This window comes from Kogia breviceps, chromosome 7 (genome assembly GCF_026419965.1).
Source record: "Kogia breviceps isolate mKogBre1 chromosome 7, mKogBre1 haplotype 1, whole genome shotgun sequence".
Lineage (NCBI taxonomy): Eukaryota > Metazoa > Chordata > Mammalia > Artiodactyla > Physeteridae > Kogia > Kogia breviceps.
Window position 1 is genome coordinate 38855733 of NC_081316.1, and position 21535 is coordinate 38877267.

The 21535-nt window shown below is 53.8% G+C and overlaps 1 protein-coding gene across 3 annotated transcripts in view; it reads left to right on the forward strand.

The window, feature by feature from the left end:
* Positions 1–21535, forward strand: part of ABCC8 (ATP binding cassette subfamily C member 8) — a 73036-nt gene that overhangs the window by 51251 nt on the left and 250 nt on the right. For all 3 annotated transcript variants that reach the window (XM_059068684.2, XM_059068685.2, XM_067038132.1), the window contains 21 exons: positions 1128–1163; positions 1914–2012; positions 3080–3164; positions 3825–3905; positions 5197–5334; positions 6821–6946; positions 7877–7976; positions 8203–8444; positions 8539–8711; positions 9816–9885; positions 10381–10538; positions 12299–12391; positions 16275–16377; positions 16919–17032; positions 17383–17503; positions 17654–17784; positions 18644–18722; positions 18929–19037; positions 19449–19552; positions 20338–20471; positions 20925–20987. In XM_059068684.2, coding sequence (XP_058924667.1) covers positions 1128–1163; positions 1914–2012; positions 3080–3164; positions 3825–3905; positions 5197–5334; positions 6821–6946; positions 7877–7976; positions 8203–8444; positions 8539–8711; positions 9816–9885; positions 10381–10538; positions 12299–12391; positions 16275–16377; positions 16919–17032; positions 17383–17503; positions 17654–17784; positions 18644–18722; positions 18929–19037; positions 19449–19552; positions 20338–20471; positions 20925–20987 — 2359 coding nt within the window. The remainder of the gene's footprint in view (positions 1–1127; positions 1164–1913; positions 2013–3079; positions 3165–3824; positions 3906–5196; positions 5335–6820; positions 6947–7876; positions 7977–8202; positions 8445–8538; positions 8712–9815; positions 9886–10380; positions 10539–12298; positions 12392–16274; positions 16378–16918; positions 17033–17382; positions 17504–17653; positions 17785–18643; positions 18723–18928; positions 19038–19448; positions 19553–20337; positions 20472–20924; positions 20988–21535) is intronic.

Here is a 21535-nt window from a genome sequence, read left to right on the forward strand (position 1 = left end):
ATAAAAAATAAATTAAAGAAAAAAAAGTTGAGAAACAAAGCTATAAAAAGCAGAGGTGGGTATCCCCCAGGCAGACAGAAAATTCAGTCGCATTGCTTTGTGTTCAGTGTGCTTTACGTTCTGGTTGTCTAAACCATCCAAGTGAAATAGATTAATGTGGCTCTAAGACCTTCAAAACCCTCCCTAACCACACCTCTTTCAGGACAATTGAGACACACTGGAGGTGGTGGGAAGTCAGGAGTGGGAGGTTGACTTGACCTTGGAAATCCGTTTAAGCTTCTGGCCTTCACTCTCCAGCATCACGGAGGTTTCACTTCCCCACACTTTCTCTGCCCTTTCTCCCACCTTGTCGCCAAGTGCCAGGGCATGATGACAGCCCAGACTCTCTAGCCATAGTGACCATAGTTCTTGAGCCAAAAATCAGACCTCGTGGTATGTGACAAGTATGAACGCATGCATAAGCACAACGGGACGGAGTATTTGACATGGGAGCAGCTGGGGTCTGTCCAGGCTACATGGGCACCACAGCTGACCATGTCCCTCTCGGCAGATCCCCCAGGCTCCATGGTTGTCTTCTGACAGGGACCTGGGGCTGCAAATCACACCTGGAGCCCTTCTCAGCTCTCTAGGTACCACACTGAGTTCCATCGGCTGTGGGTTACCATCCCCAGACTGCAGGCGCCCATGGTGGCCTGCCCGGCCTGGCCTGGCTACGGTGAAAGCGCACTTCCTGCCCCAGATATTTGTGCAACTATGTCAGCCCACGACCTGGACCGGTGCATCCGCGCCCTGATGCAGAGGCTGGGTCTGCAGGAGCCACATGTTGGGCCTCATGCTCCTCTGACGTGGGAAGCACCCCCCCCCCCCCATGAGCCTACACCAACGGTGCCTTCCCCCCACTGTCCCTCGTAACTTAACCAGGTCCCCTGAGGCCTTCCTCACACACGCCGCGTGTAATTCAGGCAGTGGAGGCTCCCCCTGGATGGCGTGTGGCTTTTGTGGCTGCGGTCTTGGTCTCAGGGATTATAAAGGCACTCACGCTGGGTTTGAGGGAGCTCAAAATGTCTATGGAGAACTCAGCCTACTCAGGCGAACCCTGAAGGTATGTCTTTCCTCCCCTGCTGCAGCCCAGAGCGGGAGACGGCAACCGACTCGGATATCAGGTACTGTGTCCCGAGAGCACCGCCCTCCAGGGCAGACTTCCTCAGAGGGGCTCTCAGGCCAAAGGATCCACAGAGCTCTGGAAGGCAGCCCCCCAGGTCCAGCCAGCTGCAGAGGAGGCCAGGGAGGGCGCTGTGCTTCATGCTGTGGTTCGGAGGCCACCGCTGCTTCCAGGCATCAAGCTGCTCCCTTCACACCAGATCATTTTTGTCTGGTGGTTATCTTTTCCTTTTCTTTCTTTCCCTTTTTTTTTTTTTTTTTTTTTTTTTTTTTGTCTTCAGAAACCACATCACACTAAATGTGGTTTCCTTGACTCTTCATTTTTAAAAAGTTCCATTTGGAGTGTTACCTGCTAGCATCGAAGTCGAGTGGTTTGAGGGCTACTCAAGGAAGGAGGAAATCAGGGTTCAAGTATTTACTTAGTTTGCTCACACTTTGGGGTCTTCCCAGGCTCTGGGTAGAGACTTAGGAAGGGGAACAGACTGAATGGGTGGGATAGGGAGGGGTGGAGAGCAGGGAGGGGTTGAGGTCCCCTAAGACCAGCCAGCTAAGACCCAGCACCCAAGCCTGCCTCAGGCCCTTGGGGAATGAGAGGCCACCAGGAGCCACACAAAGCAGATTTCTGCCAACTGCACCTCCTCATCTTAGTACTGCCCCCACCCCCTTGCCCCAGTTTAAGCCATCAGCTTGACAACCACCTCTGACAATGACCCCCTGAGAATACCTCCCTACTCCTGCCCTGCTTTTTCCAGGAAGAGAGGCCCCGTGGCCTATGCTTCTCAGAAACCATGGCTGCTGAATGCCACCGTGGAGGAGAACATCACCTTTGAGAGTCCCTTCAACAAACAACGGTAAAAGCCTCGAGGAGGTGGGCTGGGGGGCAAGCTGGGGAGGGGAGAAATTGGTCATGCATTAGCCACTGCCCCAGCCCCCAAGCCCAGCCGGCTGCCTGCTCCTCCATCCATCTTCCTCACCCAGCCATCCTGCTCTCCAGCCCCCTTATCTGGATTCCAGCCTGTTCCATATGGTCCATCTGGAAATGATCCAGGTGTGCTGGGCATCAGGGCAGCCCAACTCCCATGGTTGAGAGGGCAGGAGGGGAGGGAGGTGCAGGAACCCTGGCGCCTTCTCTTGAGGTTGGTGAAAAGCCTCGCCAGCCCTCCGTGAGTCTCCATTCTTGTGATTCCCTACCCCCAGCTCCGCAGCTTGTACACAAATCCCTCCAGTGCTAATGACTGCTTACATCCATGGAGCTCTTTCCAGATGCTCTTGCTATGTGTGATTTCTTATAATGCTCACATCAATCCCAGTAGGCAGGTACTATTATTATCCCCATTTTATAGATGAGGAAACCAAGACTCAGGAAGGTTAGATAACTTTCCCAAGGCCACCCAGCCAGTAAGTGACAGAAATGGGTTTCAAATTCAAGTCTTCCTGACACCCAAGTACATGTCACCAAGACACTCTGATGCCTCCATGCACTCTGGCTGGCACCTACCCAGGCTGAGAGCTGACCAGGGAAGTGTGAGGGGAGCAGGCTGGGCAAATATTTGACCAGCCATCATCATTTACTGCCTAAGCAAACCAGCAGTGATTTTTCCCTGGCAGTGCTCCAAGCATGTGCTCTGGCTGCAGCTTTTCCCACTGCACAGGGGCCACAGGCCCTCTCGTCACTTATGTGGCTATTTGCTCCCATCCAATTTCATCTTTCAAATATTTAACTTTCTTCATGATGGTGTCAGGTGCTGCCCTCAGCTCTTTTCAAGCTCACGGGGTGTTTGCTTACACCCATCAGGAGGCCCATTAAAGCCATTGCTCCTCCTGGCCATGTCTGCCTGGAAGGTAATGACCCTCTGCAAATGCCCAGGCCCACCTCTGGCCAGGCTGATCAGCTGTGTCCCCACCCACCCCACTGCAGGTACAAGATGGTCATCGAAGCCTGCTCCCTGCAGCCAGACATCGACATCCTGCCCCATGGAGACCAGACCCAGATTGGGGAACGGGTTAGTAGCAGCTTCCAGGCAGTGGTTCTCAAAGTTGGGGCCCTCAGCCTCCCCTGCTCCCCACCCATCACCATCACCATGCCCTGACATCCTTCTCAGGGAGAACAGGTAATGAGAAATGAGAGAGGGGGAAGGCTGAAGAGTTGCCTGAAGTGGGATCAAAATGATCTCCTTGAGCCCTGGGTTGGTGGCTGTCCTCGAAAAGTTTTCGGTCTTGCTTGGTGCAGAGGTCAGCTTAGCACTTTCCCAGGCTGGAGATAACTTGACATCTCCATTCATGCCCCAAGTGTGTACTGAGAGCCTGCACAGCACTGCGCTAGACTCAGTTCCTCCTGTTCCCTCTCTGGACGGGGTCCCTCCTCCACAAGCTTAAACAAATAGGATTCTTCTGTGGCTGTCCTCCTTATGTGTGATTTAAATCTGCCCTTCCTCAATCCTGGTTTTCATGGATCAGATGGTCCCTAACACCTTGGGAATCATTCTCCCCACTTCTGAATGAATTCAGTAAACATGTACAAGTTCCCCCTCTCTGCCAGGTGAGGAGGGGGCAAAGAGGTGCATAGAGCCAGGCCTCCCTCCCAAAGAGCTCACAAGTAGGGGCCAGGACAGTCTCTCCTGAAGGGCTGTGAGGTCATGACCTTTCCTCCCCTTTGGCGGCAGGGCATCAACCTGTCCGGTGGTCAGCGCCAGCGAATCAGCGTGGCCCGAGCCCTCTACCAGCACACTAACGTCGTCTTCTTGGTGAGTGCACCAGCTGGTACCTCCTTGGGGCCCTTGTGTCTGGCTACCACCTTGGCTCATTGCCTACACAGACAGACCCACACACACACACCATCACCCAACAACCTCCCCCTCCAGGAGCAATCTTCTCCTGCCAGAGATATTACCTACCCATCTTATTGATGGAGAAACTGAGGCAAGGTTAGTCCAATTGACCCATGTGGATTTCACACTGGGCTCTGCAGTAGCCATGAGGGGAGGCAGGTAGTAATTATAGGCCTCTTCCCTGTAGGACAGCCCCAACCTATTAACACTTATTTAGCCCAACTATAAAAATGGCAAATACATGGAAGGTGAGTTACCACTTCACATCTCATGCCCAGAGCAGACATTGCTAATTGATCACAGCTTTCTTTCCCATGGAAACTTAACTTGGCCTCAGAATCCTTCTCAACACAGCACTCCCGTTAACCACTAGTAATCAAACATGAGATAAAACTTATCTATACCTGCCCTACTTCATGCCAAGTTCTATGTGAGGTGCCTTAGTTGATACTAAAGAAGTCTAAGACCCAGCCCTTGGCCTCAAAGGTTGAGAATCTGATTAGGGAGACAGAGCTTACCCACACTCAAGAGCTACAGCCCACTTGAAAGGCAAACTGTGTGACACAGACTATGTCCAGGGAGACAACTGTGAGGGCTAGAGTAATCAGAGAGGGCTTCCTAGAGGAGGGTCTTGAAGAGTGAGTCAGTTAAACAGAAGGAAAGAGGAAGCCCATTTGGACAGACGGTTAGAAGAAGGAACCTCAGGTCTCTGACCCCAACTTTATTCTCCACCCTCCACTATTACTATGAGTAATAGTTCACCAGACAGACAAGAGGCAGATCAGCACTCCAGGCAGAAGGAACAGCTTGGGCAAAGGCCTGGAATGGCAAATTCCCTGGAAACCTAGAGCGTAGGGAGCTTGCACAAGACAGATGAGAAGTGAGACTGGAAAGGAAGACTGAGCAGGTGGTAAAGGGCCTGGATTAGTGTGCTAAGGAATTCAGACTTAATAAACTATAGGGAGTCAGTGGAGGTTCAGGAGTCAGGAAATGCTTGTGATTAGATCTGTTGGGGAGGCGTAACTGATAGCCCCGTTTCAAGATGCGGCATCTGAGGCCCAGAAAGGTTGGTTGCACTATCCAGGACCACGCAGTGGGCTGGGTTAGCGTCAGTCCCTAAAACAGAGCTGGTGTAACTCTGGTGGTTTTTACACTCACTGTTATCCCCTCTTCCCACATGTGTCCCTACCTTCTCCCTTCTGCCTAGGATGACCCCTTCTCAGCTCTGGATGTCCATCTGAGTGACCACCTGATGCAGGCTGGGATCCTTGAGCTGCTCCGAGATGATAAGCGGACAGTGGTCCTAGTGACGCACAAGCTACAGTACCTGCCGCATGCAGACTGGGTGAGGGGCCACAAGCTGTGCAGGGCTGAGGTGGGAGAGGCAGTCGGACATCTTCAAAGGAGTCAAGCAGATGTCTCAGTAGCAACTGCTGAGGGCCACAAAGCAGAAGAGATCAGCAATGGATGGCTTCACACAGGCTGGGCCAATCAGGGAGACCCTGCATAGCCCAAGGGTTTGCTATCACCTAGAGCTGCAGACATCCATACCCTGACCCGGGCCCCATGTGGGTACACACAAGGCTGGCACAAAGAAGTCTCAAAAAGAAGCAGACACTCCGTTCTTACCTCTGTTTCCTGCCCAGTTTGATGACTCACCCCTCCAGCCTTGGGGAATGCCCATTTGGAGGGGAGAGCCATCTTCCTGCCCACTAGTGCATCAGATTCAAGTTAGGATCAAATGGAAAATATGGAAACAAACGACGGCAGTAGTAATAGAAACTTCAATATTACCAGTAGAATGCAATTTTGTGAAATCCCACATCAGTAAAATTCCCATATTCCTCAACATGAAGACAATAGTTACTTTTCAAATAACTGGAAAGCATTTAATTTTTAAGATGGAAATCATGTGACTTGTGAAATCTGGGTCTTGCCTGAATCCTACATAAATTTGTCCGGGGAAATTGAGATCCTTCCTAAGCTTCAGGTCTGTGTTAATCAGCCCTGCTAATTCCCCCCAAATAAGTCTTCCTTCTACATGTGGTAAGATCTTCCCTCTACTAGGAAAAAAAAAAAATCCAGATTTTTCAAAAAAGTTATTAAAGCAGAAAAAAGAAAAAAAATTAGATTTTTTTTAAAAAGCTATTAAAGCAGGTGCAGGTTTGTGTCTGAGTTTTTGTGGTGACTCTGGTGAGACAATTCAGGACAATCTTCAGTCCAAAGAAGGCAGACACGGAGGTGCCTGGTTCCTCAAGGTGTCAGTGAACAGGACTCCTGGGCATCCGTCCCTGAACCCCAGCATGGGGTGGGTGGGGGGTGAGAGGAGCAGGATGGGTTTCTGAATTACTGATGGGTCTACATGAGTATAAAACATTGAATGTTTCAAATAAAATGTTTTACTGATTTCAAAAACGCCACACACACTTAGACCAACAGGTGCTTTGCCAAACACTGGTGGAACATATCAGACCTGCCGTGAGGAGGAGCTAAGGGTAATGTGCTATTAGCCCTTTCAGTGTATGGAAACAGCTCTCACTGCTGGAGTCCTTGGGGATAGCTAGACAGCTTGACCAGGATGCACTAATTTGCTCTGTAAATCCTCCTATCGACCACGGGGCAACCATTGAGAATACCCCCCCCAGATGTACCAGACTCTAAATCCTGGAGTGTGTTGCTGAGGGCAGTGCGCAAGCTGGAGGCCATTTGTGGTGGGGAAAAGATATGTGCTCTGTGTACATCCATCTTAGATCTCTCAGTCAGGCAGGGGTGTAACCTCCACTCCTCCTCCCCAGCCAGCCCCCCCGTCAGGTTTGTTTCTGCCTTTCTAGATCATCGCTATGAAGGACGGCACCATACAGAGGGAGGGCACGCTCAAGGACTTCCAGAGGTCTGAGTGCCAGCTCTTTGAGCACTGGAAGACCCTCATGAACCGGCAGGACCAAGAGCTGGAGAAGGTGGGTGTATTTTGGGGGCCAGTCAGCCACCCCCTGAGGGGAAGGTTTTGCTAGAACCTGAACTCATAAAGGTCTTCCTGCCCTCATTGGGCCCCAGGAAGCCCCCCTCCCCCCACACACAACGGACAGATGTGGGAGCTGAGCATGAACTTGCTGCTACTAGAGAGCCAGTACCTGTGCCAGCTACCCAAGGCAGAGTCGGGAGGATGACTTCCCCTTATCCTGAGAGAGTCGGGTACCATTTAGTTCCAAAGCTTCAGATAACCAACGCAAACTGGCTAAGCAAAGAAAAAAAGGGTGGGTAGTTAAGGATTTATTGGCTCAAGAAACTGGAAAGTCGATGCCATAGCTTCAGGTGGAGCTAGATCCAGGTAGTCAAGCAATATCATCAGGAATCTACTTCTCCCCATCCCTTGGCTCTACTCACCTCACATTGGCTTCATTCTCATATAACAGTGAGGGCCATTGGCAATCTCAGGTTTCCATTCTCCCAGGTCAACAACTCTGCCAGAAGGAAAGTGCCTCTTTCATGATAGTTTAGCAAAAGTCCCAGGGCTGACTCTTATTGGTCCAATTTGGTCATGTGCCCACCCCAAACAAATCACTGTGGTCAGGGATGTGGAATGTGAAGATTGACCAGTCCTGGTCACATGCACACCCCAGGAGCAAGGGAGAATGATCAGCCCCCCTGAATCACAGAGACTAAGAATAGGGGAGAGGTGGTCTCCCACAGGGATATTGGGGTGCTAGTAGCTGATGAAGGGGAAGGAATAAATTCTGGCAGGCAAACATGTGTCCATCTGGACCGTCCCCCAGGCAGGGGCAACCTGGAAACTGACACTGGACATCACCGGGGGTGGTTGCCCCCCTACCCTCCCTTTTCCCCTCTGCACACCCCAAGGACATCAGCCAGACCCATCTGTCTTTCAGGAGACCATTGTGGAGCGAAAAGCCACAGGGCCACCCCAGGGCCTGCCCCGGGCCATGTCCTCGAGAGATGGGCTCCTGCAGGATGAGGAAGAGGAGGAAGGTACAGACAGTGGGACTGGAGTGAAATCATGGCCTGAGGTCTGATCAACCATGAGGAGACTAAGGTTTGGGGTTCTGGGAGTGGGGAGATAGTGTGCCTCTGATGAAATCCCGTCCCGTCTGTGTGCCTCAGTCTTCCCATCTGTAAGTGGGGCTGACACATCCCCTGGTTCCCCTCCGAGGGGTGTGCAAAGTGAAGCCACAGGGAGGGTTCTTGCGGCCTGCAGAGGAGGCGGCCGAGAGTGAGGAGGAGGACAAACTGTCGTCGGTGCTGCACCAGCGCGCCAGGATCCCGTGGCGGGCCTGCACCAAGTACCTGTCCTCGGCCGGCATCCTGCTTCTCTCACTGCTCATCTTCTCCCAGCTGCTCAAGCACATGGTCTTGGTGGCCATTGACTACTGGCTGGCCAAGTGGACTGACAGCGCCCTGATCCTGAGCCCCATGGCCAGGAACTGCTCCCTCAGCCAGGTGTGGCCAGCAGCCCCAGTGCCGGGGCTGGGGTGGGGGGAGGGCTGAGCATGGACACCCCCCCCCTGCAGGACCCTGCCTCGTTCTCTGCCAGGCCCAGGAGTGCTCCCTCGACCAGACCGTCTACGCCATGGTGTTCACGGTGCTCTGCAGCCTGGGCATTGTGCTGTGCCTTGTCACATCCATCACAGTGGAGTGGACAGGGCTGAAGGTGGCCAAGAGGTTGCACTGCAGCCTGCTAAACCAGATCATCCTGGCTCCCATGAGGTAGGCCTCTCCCCTGGCTGTGCTGGGCTATGGGCAAGTCCTTGTTCTCTGGGCCTCAGGTCTCCCAACAATAAAATGGGAATATCCGATCTCTGTCACAGGCTTCTGGGGGTGACTCAAGGAGATGATGTGAGAAAAGTGCCCTCCTCGGTGCAGAAAGCAGAGGGAAACTGGCATTTACTCAGCCAGACATGGTGCTAGGAGTCTTACATGGTTAGCTCATCTAATTGTCGCCACAGCCCTTCACAGAGAGCGTCTGCAGGCTCTTCGTAAATGTTAGTTTCCCCTCCCTAGGCAGGTACCACCCACGGTTCGGCTCTCACCTCCCCTGCCTCTCTCTCAGCTATTCTGCAGGTTCTGACCCCAGGGACGCACAGGGAAGCTGTTCTCATCCTCCATAATGGGATGGATAAAAACCCCAAAGGCTGTTTGGTGTGAAAGAGGTTTAAAGCTGTCACAGCCCAATTGGCTGGCTAACTTGGTTTACAAATACAGTAGGCAAACAGCTTCTCTGGCCCCTCCTCCGTGCCAGACCTCACCATCTGCACTTTTTACTTTTCAGCCTTGGAGCACTCTGTGGCCCACAGACACGGCCTCCAGGTTTACTTACCCTCTATTTGTCCAGATCTGTGGTTCTAAAATCCTCTTGTTGGGGTTGTGCTGGTTCTGGGTCACAGCCAGAGTGCTGACAGCCGGAGTGGCCTTGCAGGGTCAGCTGGCCGACAAGCTGCCCCGGGGCCCTGTCCCCTCCCCACGCCGGGAGAGCTGTCTCTCTGGAGAGAACTCTGTGTCCCCGGGAGGACACAGAGGGAGCCCTGAGCGAGTCGGGCAGAGAGATACGCTGAGAACGGCGGCAGAAGTCCCACGTGGGCTGTAGGGTCAGAGAGTCTGGGGAGGGGCAGGCACTCCTTTGGGTGGCCACGCGAATTCTCAGCGACACAGGCCAGATGTCTACAGACCTACAAAGGCGAATGCCCCCTGGGAAAGCAGACCTGGGGATGTGACCCCATAGACATTGAAACGAAAGAAATAACTGTCCTCCTTCAGTAAACAGGAAGGAAATCAGTAAACAAATGAGTAACTGCTCCTCTGGTTACCTCTTAGGTTTTTCGAGACCACACCCCTTGGAAGCATCCTGAACAGGTTCTCATCCGATTGTAACACCATCGACCAGGTACACAGGACCCCGAGGCATTTCCGCAGTTCAGAGAGGCCAGGCCCCCAGGAGCTTTTCCTGTCTGGCGCTGGCTTCCCCAGATCAGGGCCTTGGGGTAGGAACCCAGTGGCTGCCATCTGATTATAATGCTGCCTCAGGACCTGGGGCCTCCCCTGGGAGACCCTCATAATAAGGCTGAAGGAAACCACATCCCTTTGGCTTCCATCCCAGCCCACTCTGGCTCACAATAAGGTTCCAAGCATACTCTAAACCAAGGTGACTGATTTTGTGGAGAATATTCATTTTGATCTAGCCTATGTTCTTTATTTGCCATCATACTAAATGGTGAAAAACAAAGTTCTAATTCCTGTTCTCAGGGAGCCTACAGCATAGCTGCAGGGGTAAGACATGCACCCGTAATAAAGGAAGAGAGCAAAATATGGCGCCAGGTAACACACTGAAGGTGATCAAATACCAAAACTCACCTCCCTTTCTCACCCTCCCCTCCTGCAGCACATCCCATCCACGCTGGAGTGCCTGAGCCGCTCCACCCTGCTCTGTGTCTCAGCTCTGGCCGTCATCTCCTATGTCACACCTGTGTTCCTCGTGGCCCTCCTGCCCCTGGCTGTCGTGTGCTACTTCATCCAGAAGTACTTCCGGGTGGCATCCAGGTGATGACAGCACTAGCCAGGGGGTGAGGGATGGGAAGTTCTTTGCAATAGGTACTTCAGCACTGTTATTAGAATCATCATTGTATCGCTTCTCGGCCTCTTGGCTAAGAGCAAGTGTAGAATCATCATCGTAGAAGTAGTAGAGTCGTGTCCCCCCAAACAATGGAAAATTGAAATATTCAACATTCATATTTCATATTTCAATAATATAACCATCTGTCAGCACGCACACACTGCAGTTACTATTTGAACTATTTCCTTGGGTGGTATGCTCAGGAATGGGAATCGCTAGGTCAGGGTGTAGGCACGTGATTATACCCTTCATTCATTTTGCCAAAGTGCTTCCCGGAAGGATTGTATGATACCAGTGTCCAGGCTGATGGCTGATCCATAAAATCAGAGGGCACCTGATGTGAGGGGTCTTATGGCAATTAGACCTCCCAACCTACGTGGATCCAGAGCGTGGCTGGAAGCCTTGACTTGAGGGAGCCTCTCACAGCCTTTCGCATTGATCACATTCGCCTTCATGAGCCTTGGAGCCACTCATGACTCTTTCCTACTCAAAATTTTCTAAGAATGTTCTCCTGGAAGTTCTTTCTGGGAGTGATTCTGTTAAGCTCATAGATTCAAAGATTTGTAGGGACAATTTTTAAGAATCTTTAGGCCAGTGTGTCTCAAACTGCCAATCACAACCTATCAGTGGGTCATGAAATCAGTATCGTAGATCACAACCAGTCATTTTTTAAATGAAATAGAATAGAAAATATCAGACTGTATTCACATAGTAACAGTAAGCTTTGCTTGATGAAACCTTTGTTTTGGTCATGTATGGGGGTGTGTGTGTACTGATTCGTGATGTAAAATGTGTTTCTTACTAGGAGTTGTGGTCAGAAAGTTTAAGTACCTCTCTCAAGTACACAGAGTTTGTTAGAAATGAGTCAAAATACTGATTGGCTATGATAATAATAATTAAATTTAGATACATTTTGGCCACAATTACCTTGCCCACAAGGATCACGATTTGTGTAAATGGCCTTTTGCCTGTATGATCCAGAATCCCCTGGTACCCACATGGAACATAGTGCACTGATATTCACAAAATCACAGTGGCTTTTTAAACACCATACAAGCTGATCTACAAGGTTCATTTCTTCTGCCAGAGAAACCACCCTGTTCCCCTGGCACCCACTCTGGCCCTGGGGACAGTTTGTCCAGGAAAGCTGCTTCCTGCATTCCCAAGCTGACCTCCTTGGCACTAATACACTTGTCAAGGTGCAGCTGTTGGCGGCAGGAACAATACTGTTGCCATGGAAACCACTGGCCTTTCCCTCTCGAGGAGCTCTTTAAATCCAGAACCCGTGGTGGTTATCGGGGAGGGGACTGAAAGCGTGGAGTTTGGTCTTTCTGTTCCTTTGACTAGCTGTTCAAGTTGTTCGCCTGTGAAAGGGAACCAACACTGCTGCAGAGTGAGGCGGTGCGGCAGAGCAAATAGATAGATGCAGACATGAGGTGGACGATGCCCAGGATAACAGTCACCGTTCAGCATGCTCTGCTTAAGTATCTACATAAACGAGCTCATCCAGTCCTCACGACTGCTTGATGGGGTGGTACCCTTGTCTGCCCTCTTTACAGGCGAGAAACTGAGGCCTAGAGAGGTGAAGCCATTTGCCCGCACAGTAGTAGGAGGTGGAGCTAGGCTTCAGACCCAGGCTGAGCCCTGAGCTGCCCTCTTAACCATTCGGCTCTGCTCCCCTGCACAGGGACCTGCAGCAGCTGGACGACACCACCCAGCTCCCGCTGCTCTCGCACTTTGCAGAAACCGTGGAAGGTCTCACCACCATCCGGGCCTTCAGGTACCAGATTCATCCTGGGGGGGTAGGGGGTGGGGATGGAGCCAGGGTCACAGGTCATGAGATTCAATTCTCAGGGCTCTGCTTAGGAAAGCCCAGGACACATATCTGCCAAGCCCTCATCAGGCCCCAAGGCCAGTCCACCCAAGGTGTCAGGTCTAGTGGGCTCTAGCGGCATGATCCAGAGAGGAGAATCTCAGGCCTAGAGCCAAGCCCATGGTCTCTGTGAACTAAGGCAAAACATGAAAAGAGAAAAGGCTGGGACAGTTCCTCACAAATCAATGCTGGAAAGGCCCTTACATGTTATGGGCCAGCCCTGAGGCCATCTTTCATTGAGACTCTCCTGTGAGCCAAACACTATGCTGAGTACTTTACATGCCAGTCTCATTCATTCTGCACTGCGATCTGAAACGGAAAGCTTGATTATTCCCAGTTCTCAGATAAGGAAATTGAGGCTCTCTGTAAGGTCCCACAAAGTACAGACTTGAACCTGCTTGTTCATTCAACAAACATTTACTGAGTGTTCACCAAGCCCCATACCAGGCACTAAAAAGACAAAAATGAGTCAGATGAGCCCCTGCCCTGGAGGCATTTACAGTCCAGGCTTTGAGCAGGCCAGGACAGACCCATGTGACAAGTACTCTGAAAGAAAGGGGGACACAGGCTCTGGGAACATAGAAGGGAGGCAGTCATGGAAGGCTTCATTGAGGAGGTGTCATTAGTGCTAGGACTCAAAGAGGAGATAAGACTTCACCAGGCTGGAGGAACTCTCCCCAAACTTCAGTTTCAGTTCCTCCAAAACTCCCACCATCCTCTTGCCACTCTGAGTTGTGATGTTGGGCTTGACAGAAGCATCTGAGGCTGCCTTGGGAGTGGAGGGGGCTGTTGCTACCCACTTCAGTCTCTGTCTGAAGTATTAGGGCATCTCTCCTCCAGATAGAGAGGCCAGAGACCCCTGACCCAGATACTGGGACTCTGGTCTCTAAGCCTCACCCAGAGAGTGATTCTAGGTTATTTTTAGGATGGCACAGCTGTGCAGGGCATGACAGTAACCATGTGACACCAGCCTTGTGTTCAGTAACCCTAGGGCTCAAGGGCCGGCCGACAGGGTCTGAGGAGGGCCGCTTGCATCTCCTCCCCCCAACCCCCAAAGTCTAGCTGCTGCCCTGGGAGAGGTGCCCAGGCTCCTGGCGCAGCACCGCAGCCCCAGTTCACTCTCTGGGGCATCTGGGGCTGATGGGAGGCCCTCTTTGGGGTCTTGTCTGAGTAAAGCAAAGCAAAGCAGAGCTCTGCCATGGCCTTGGCTCTGCTCCCTGGACATCCCCAGCCACTGTGCAAGCCTGTGCTGTCTTCCCCACAGAAGCTCCCTGGAGCCTGGCATGACTCCAGGGTTTCCTTCCAGCCTCTTCCTCTTCTCAAGCCTGAACTCCCCAGTTCCTTCGCCTTCCAGACCCCTCAGCACTCCTGGGCCAACCTCTACTCTAAGTTTTGGTGATGCTTCTCTTAGAATTGATATCCTGGAGGCCTCCGGGCAGGGCCTGGGGCAGAGAGAGTGCGACTTTCCTAGAGTGGGCCAGACCCTTCAGTAGGATCTGAGTGTATGCCCACATCCTGCAACCAGCCTCAGACCAAGCCAGCGGTTAGCCAGAGAAACTGCTGCCTGGGAGGCCTCCCACACCCTGCATTGACATGGTCAATGAGTTTTAAATTTGAGTGAAGGACTTTTTAAATCATCCCTGAATGTGTTGAATTCACTGGCTTTTTGCCCAGAGGCCTATCCTGCTGAGAGCTACCTAGAATTTATTGGTTGTACACTTCCCATGTGCCAGGTATGTGTGTGGGTTATTGCATTTAATCCTCATAAGAGCCTCATGACATAGGTAGGAGAAGCCATGCTGTACGGCTGAGGCTGAGTAACCAGCCCAAGGTCACACAGACAGTGAGAGCTGGTGCTGGGCTTGGAACCCAGGCCTGGCTGGGTTTTTTTTGGAGGCCCTGCTTTTTCCCAAGAAAAGTTTCAAGGGTGCCCAACACTGAATGGTTGTTTCAGTCCATGTAGGAACTATTACTATCCCCGTTTTACTGGTGAGGAAACTGAGCCTTGGTCCTGAGACACAGCCTGTAAGTAATAATGCTCAAACTCCAACCTGGGTCCACATGACCCCCAAACTGAGGCTCTTTCCTCATTCCTGACACCGTCATACACCTACCGCAGAAGCTCCCATCTCACACACACTCTCATGCACACCCACCCCTCAGGCCAGTCACACACCCCTCAGACTCACCAGTCACTCACACATGCACTCACTCACACATACACATCTTCAATACCCACTTACACAAACCCTCAGACCGATGGTTTCACACTCCCCTCAGACACATCACCCCCCCACACACATCTACCCTGTGGTTGGGCGATCACACCCTCTCACAACTCAGAGACTTGCTTTGCTCTCCTCAGACACAGGCCCTCCACCCAGAAAAAATTGAAGCAGAACAGACGGCTTCTGGGAGTGAAAATCAAATGCCCACGAGATCCATCTTGAGTTCTTCTGAGTCCCCTCAGTTGTTTCCCTGAGACCATGCTGAGACAGCTTTCATTCATTCTTTCATTCACCATCAAACAAGTACACCTGCCCCCTCCTCTAGGCCTGGCGCAAAGTCTGAAGGGGTGGCCAAGGAGAGCGACACCAGGAGCCTAGGATTGTTAGAGAGAAGAGGCAGATCCATACAAAGTAACACAAGGGAGAACGTGAGGAAGGAACGAGGGCAGGAAAGAAGCCTCCAGAGTTCCTTGTACAGAGAGGTCCCATCTATCTTAGAGGGTCAGGGAAGGTTCATTCATTCGACAAATATTTATTGACAGTGCCAGGTGCTGGGGATACATTAGGGACCAAAACAAACATGGTCTCCATCCTCATGGAGTTTACAGTCTAGTGAGGGAGATGGACAATAAACAGCTAGAGAAATTAACATATGAGCAGAGATTATCAAACAAACAGGCTGCAGAGATGGAGAAAAATAGGCCAGGAAAGGCCACTCTGAGGAGGTGCCACTTAAGGTAAAGCCTGAAAGTTGAGAGGAGTCAGCCTTGGGAAGAGCAGAGGAGAAAGCATTCCAGGCAGAGGGAACAGCATGTTCAAAGGCCCTGGGCTGGGGAAGAACTTGGCATTGTCACAAAACTGAAAAAAGGCAAGTAAAGTAATAAATTACTTTACTGTAATTTCTGTGTCTGCAACACAGTGAGCAAGGGAATTTGTGGCATGGAAGGAGGTGGGTGAGGTTGGCAGGAGCTGGCTCACACAGGCTTCTGGCAAAGAGGTGGTTCTTTATCCTAAAAGTCATTCATATTCTTAGCAGGGGAGAGATAGGATGCAATTTATGACTTACAAAGATTATGCTGGCTGCTGTGTGGAGGGTAGACTGTAGGGAGATAGCAGGCAGACCTATTAGGAAGCTGATACAATAGTCCAGGTGACTTTGCAGTGGGCAGGAAGCAGGCCAGAGGCAGGCAGAGGCCAGGGCTATTTTGGAGAAAGAAATAAGAGGACTGAGGGATTGGATGTGAATCCTGATGATTCCTGGGTTTCCAGCCTGAGCACCTGGGTGGGTGGAGGTGCGCTTTATTGTAACAGGGAAGCTGTGCAGAGGAGAACAGGTCTTGGGGTAAAAACAAGCGTTTGATGGAGGTGGCACCTTTGACAGGTTTGAATAAGCAGGAGGGGGCTAGGAAGGAGTTCCAGGAAGGAATGGCATCCATAAGGTGGCAGAGGTGGCATGTCTGGGGGCTGCTGAGGCCCAGGCAGCCCCCTCTGCAGGTGAGGAAAGTCCCAGGGGCTACACGGACCAAGATTTTTCCCCCTCACCCTCCCCATCCTCCCTCCAGGTACGAGACCTGGTTCCAGCAGAAGCTCCTTGAATACACGGACTCCAACAACATCGCCTCCCTCTTCCTCACGGCCGCCAACAGGTGGCTAGAAGTTCGCATGGCAAGTGCCCCCCAGCCCCCCGCACCTCCAGGACAGGGGGTTCTGATAGGGCTGTGCAGCCAGAGCAAGGGCCAAACAGGGACCGGAGGGTGGGAAGAGAGGACGGATACCGGCCTTGTGTGCATATGGGGTGGGCATCGAGTCCTCCAGCTTCTCCCCACTCTGGTGGTCCTCCCCGTGCCTGGCCTGAGCCCTCTCTTCCTTATATCACTGCCTGGAGGCTTGTGTGTCTGAGGTGTGTGCCAAGAGCGAGAACAGTTGTGTGTTTAGCTGTGACAGATGTGTCTGAAGTGGGTCACGTGACAGGTGTGGGCCAGCTGGTGAGGCATGCGTTCTGGGCTTGGGGGCGTGGGGAGCAGAGCCGTGTGCATATGTTGTCTACTGGGGCTCCAGCCTTCACAGCCTCCTGTGTGTCTGATGATGTGTTGCGGGGCTGGGGTTGAGTCTCGGCTGAGCTGCTCTCTGCCCTGAAGGGAGTGAGGGGTAGGGGTGCTGTGCCTTCAACCCCTGAGGGTCCAGGCCAGCTCCACTCCCTCTGCAGGAGTACATTGGTGCATGTGTGGTCCTCATCGCGGCCGTGACCTCCATCTCCAACTCCCTGCACAGGGAGCTCTCTGCCGGCCTGGTGGGCCTGGGCCTTACCTACGCCTTAATGGTGAGTGGCGGCAGGTGGGGCAGGGGAGGAGTCAGACACCAGCCCCTGGGCAAGCCCAGGGCACCTTCCCTGACTGAGGCGCTACCAGGCCTTACCCCAAGCTATACCGAGTCTGATGCCAGAGGGACCATGTGGATAGGAGGGCTTACTGCAGGTCCCTGCCCTTTCACCCAGGCCTGGGCCCCAGATGGGGGTGGGTGAGGATCCCCACTCACTGTAACCCCCATGGAGGGCCCCCTGGACAGTCAGCGGTGGGCGGCAAAAGGCATCCTCAACTGTAAGAAGAGCCATCCTGGTGGCCAGGGACAGGACCAAGTGATCACTAACTGTGAACGGCTTGCTCCCCACAGGTGTCCAACTACCTCAATTGGATGGTGAGGAACCTGGCGGACATGGAGCTCCAGCTGGGGGCCGTGAAACGCATCCACGGGCTCCTGAAAACTGAAGCAGAGCGCTACGAGGGGCTGCTGGGTGAGGGGTGCGGGAGGACTTCTGGGGAAGGGGCCCAGCGTGGTTGTGTGTTTGGGTTGAGGGGGACACGAGGAGCCTGGGGGTAGGGGGGCATGCCTGGATACCAGCTGTGGCCCACACCTGGCAGCTGACCCCCAGCCCGGCCCCCAGCACCATCGCTGATCCCGAAGAACTGGCCAGACCAAGGGAAAATCCAGATCCAGAACCTGAGTGTGCGCTACGACAGCTCCCTGAAGCCAGTGCTGAAGCACGTCAACGCCCTCATCTCCCCAGGACAGAAGGTCAGGGGAGCGGGGACGGCAGAGGGCTGGACAGCCTCACAGAGTCACCTCCTGGCCCTCAGGGCCCTCCAGGCCTCACACCCATTCAGACTCCCCAACTCCCAGGCCCAGGCCTCTCCCCTTCTCCTCCTGCTGCCCTCACTCACCCACCAAGGAGATGGACAGGACACCCCAGACTCCCCTGACTCAGAGGGGCTTTGTCAGGGGCCCCCCCACAAATGGTCGGGGGCTCTCCCAGGACACTGTACCCCGAGCTTCAGAGCAGGGTCCTGGGGCAGAGAGTGAGGCCCTGTCCTGGGGAGGGACCTCCTGTCTGGCACTCTGACCCACCTCTGACTGACTCCCCCCTCTCTCCCCCTCTGCTCCGACGCTGCCCCTCTCCTCCTGTCTCTTTGTCTCTGTCTCTCTCACTTTGTCATTGTCTGTGGCTGTCTGTCTCCCTATTTCTGACCTTTAGATGTACCTCTGTCCCTGCCTCTCTTATCCTTCTATATCACCACCTCTGTCTCTGTATCGGATGCGATGGGGTGAGAGATGACTCCAGTTTAAGGTGGGGTACATCCTGCACACAACGCTCAGCCCACCCCGTGCCCTCCCGCCACACCCAGGCACATAGAGAGACACCAGTGTCCCCAGCTCCCCTGCAGTCATGTACCACACCCAGCCAGACAAGTAGGAGCCCCCTCTGCATCCACTGCAGGAAACAAACCCAAACCCGGGCCCAGCCCTGGCTAAAGAGATGCTGGTCAGAACACCAGGATGAGAAGAGATGCTGGGGCTTCCCACGCCTGCACAGCCCAGCACTAGAGGCTCCCAGACACCCCAGGTGCCCACAACGTACCTGCTTCTCTCTTTCCAGATTGGGATCTGCGGCCGCACAGGCAGTGGGAAGTCCTCCTTCTCTCTTGCCTTCTTCCGCATGGTGGACACGTTCGAAGGTGAGCTGTATGAGGGGCACCCCTCATGTACCCACAGCCACCAGATGGGAACTCAGTCCTGGGTATGGTCAGACGTCACAGGAGGCCCAGCCATCACTGCCTTCCCCCGCATCCTCGTTGGGACCCATGTTCCAGGCAGACCCTGTCCCCGGCGCCACCGTCTCCCCGCTCCTTGGTGCCCCACCTGTGACACTGTCTGCATGCAGGGCGCATCATCATCGATGGCATCGACATCGCCAAACTGCCGCTGAACACCCTGCGCTCGCGCCTCTCCATCATCCTGCAGGACCCCGTCCTCTTCAGCGGCACCATCCGGTGAGCCCCCTGACCCCCGCCACCAGGCCCACCCCAGCCTCAGGCCCGGCTCCGCTCCTCCAGATCTGGGGCATAGAGAGGAAGGGGTGGATGAGGCCAGGAGCCTCCCTGGGCAAGCAACCCTGCTCTAGCTCTGGGCATGAAGGGCTGGTGCAGTTTTTTTAAAGCTGCACCCTCATGCCTTTCTCTTTTCCGTTAGGCCTAGGCACTGGGAGGGGTCCCCCAACCCTCAAGCCTGGGATGCTTTCCTCCACCCACTGCCAGCACCTTGCTGCCCCCTCCCAGCCAGGCCCCCAGGTCAATCAGTTCCCACTCACTGCTCCCTTCACCAGCCTTACCCTCTGTGCGTCCCCTGGGAATAGAGCCAGGACCCTGCTCCCCTCTCTAAGGGCTTTGTGTGTCACCCTCCAGATTTAACCTGGACCCGGAGAAGAAGTGCTCTGACAGCACACTGTGGGAGGCCCTGGAGATAGCCCAGTTGAAGCTGGTGGTGAAGGCACTGCCAGGAGGCCTCGGTAACTACTCCTGGCTGAGCACAGGCCGGGTACTAAAGGACGCTTGTAAGGGCTGGGAAGGGACAACTCACACCCGTGTCTTAGCTTTGCCCAGAGTTTAGAGTCTGGGGTCTGGCAGGATCCCAGAGACCATTAAGTTCTACTTCTCACTATACAGGAGCTCAGAGATGTCAAGTGATTTGTCCCAGGTCACACAACTGGTCAGTCAGGATCTGGCCTCTCTTACCGGGCACAGGGGGAATGGCAAGGAGAAAGAGCTTGCAAGTCCCTAATACCATGACGGTATATTGGGCCCTGCCCTCCACATCCACCTGCCTGCCCAGTTCTGCTCTGAGGGAGGAGGACTGACTGGAAATCACAGGCCCAGGTCACTCATCAAGGCTACTGGGTAGACTGTGTCCCCACCCCGGGGGTCAGCAGAACCTTGGTGTATCTGTTGAAACCCCTGGGACAGTGGGGGCCGGCCAAGCCTTGGCTTCAGAAAATCACCCCACCGAGGCCCATACACATGCAGGACGGACACACTCTGTGCTGATGCCCCTCCCAGAACTGCCCAGGGCCACAGCCGTGCATAACTCCAGGGAGCACTCTTCTCTTTGTGACTCCAGCAGATGGCATCGGTGTTGTGTAAGGCGCAGCCACCCTGTGCACACCTGTACTCATGACACACACCTACATATTTACCCCTGTACACACACTTCCTGAAACCCCAAGCCACTCCATCCACTAAACTCACAACGCAGAATTAACTCAGCCCTGCGCCCCCTTCCTGGGGCTGTTTTCAGATGCCATCATCACGGAAGGCGGGGAGAACTTCAGCCAGGGCCAGAGGCAGCTCTTCTGCTTGGCCCGGGCCTTTGTGAGGAAGACCAGCATCTTCATCATGGACGAAGCCACGGCTTCCATCGACATGGCCACGGTCGGTGCTGGGCACACCCATGGGGCCTGGGGGTCTTGGAGAGGGTTTTCGGGGGTGTTAGGGAGAAGGTTGCACAAAGTAGTCCTGAAACTCAAGTTGCCTTTAACATCAAGAGTCATATGGAGCAGAAAAGGCGAAGGGCTGGGGGACCCTGATTCCAGCTAGTCTTAAGGCTGGAATATAACACACATACACACAAGCTGCACACGGACCCACAAATTTCACACCCATCCCACCCAGACACACTCACAGCACACACACACGCACACAGCTGAGCTCCCAACAGGCAGAACCCAGCCCCTGAACCCTGGGAACCTGGTTGGTCCTATAGGGACTAGAGCCAGAGGGAGGGGGTGGGGCTAGGGTTGGGGTCAGATGGGAGCTGAGCCAGAAGCCAGGCCAGACCCCACCCACTGGGCAGGTGAGCCAACAGTTGCTGCTCCGACCTGGCAGGAAAACATCCTCCAGAAGGTGGTGATGACGGCCTTCGCAGACCGCACAGTGGTCACCATTGCGGTAAGGGGCCCATGATGGGGTGCAGGGGGGACACCCAGAGAGACGGCTGGCCTCCTGAGGCTGTCATCAGTGGGCAGCCTCTGGGCTCACCTGCGCCTGGTAATCAAGAGAGGACTCTGTGGCAGTGCAGGGCAAGGAGTCTGGCGGGCTTGCAGGGAGCCTGGATTGCAGGATTTGGGAGTAGGAGGGTTTGCGCCTCCACTTCCCTCAGACCTCCCCTCTTTCTCCAGGTTCCAGGGTCCGCTCCTGTCCCAAGGCCCTGTGAGCTAGGCTAGGGTTACTTCTCCAGAGCAAATGGGAGATGGGGGCGTTGGGAGAATCTCTGAGTCTTGAAGCCTGGAGGTGGGGCAGAGCTGAGACCTGGTGAGGGAGAGGGTGGCATTAGCAGATGGAGGGTTTGGAGTTACAGCCACCCCGGGAAAGGGCAGTCACAACAGAGATAAGACATTCTGGCCACATGCCTCCACCTCCAAGCTGCAGGAGGGATTCCTCAGCTGCCCCAGCCCGGCCCTCCCCTCCGCACCAACCCTGACAGCCCCTCCTGCCCC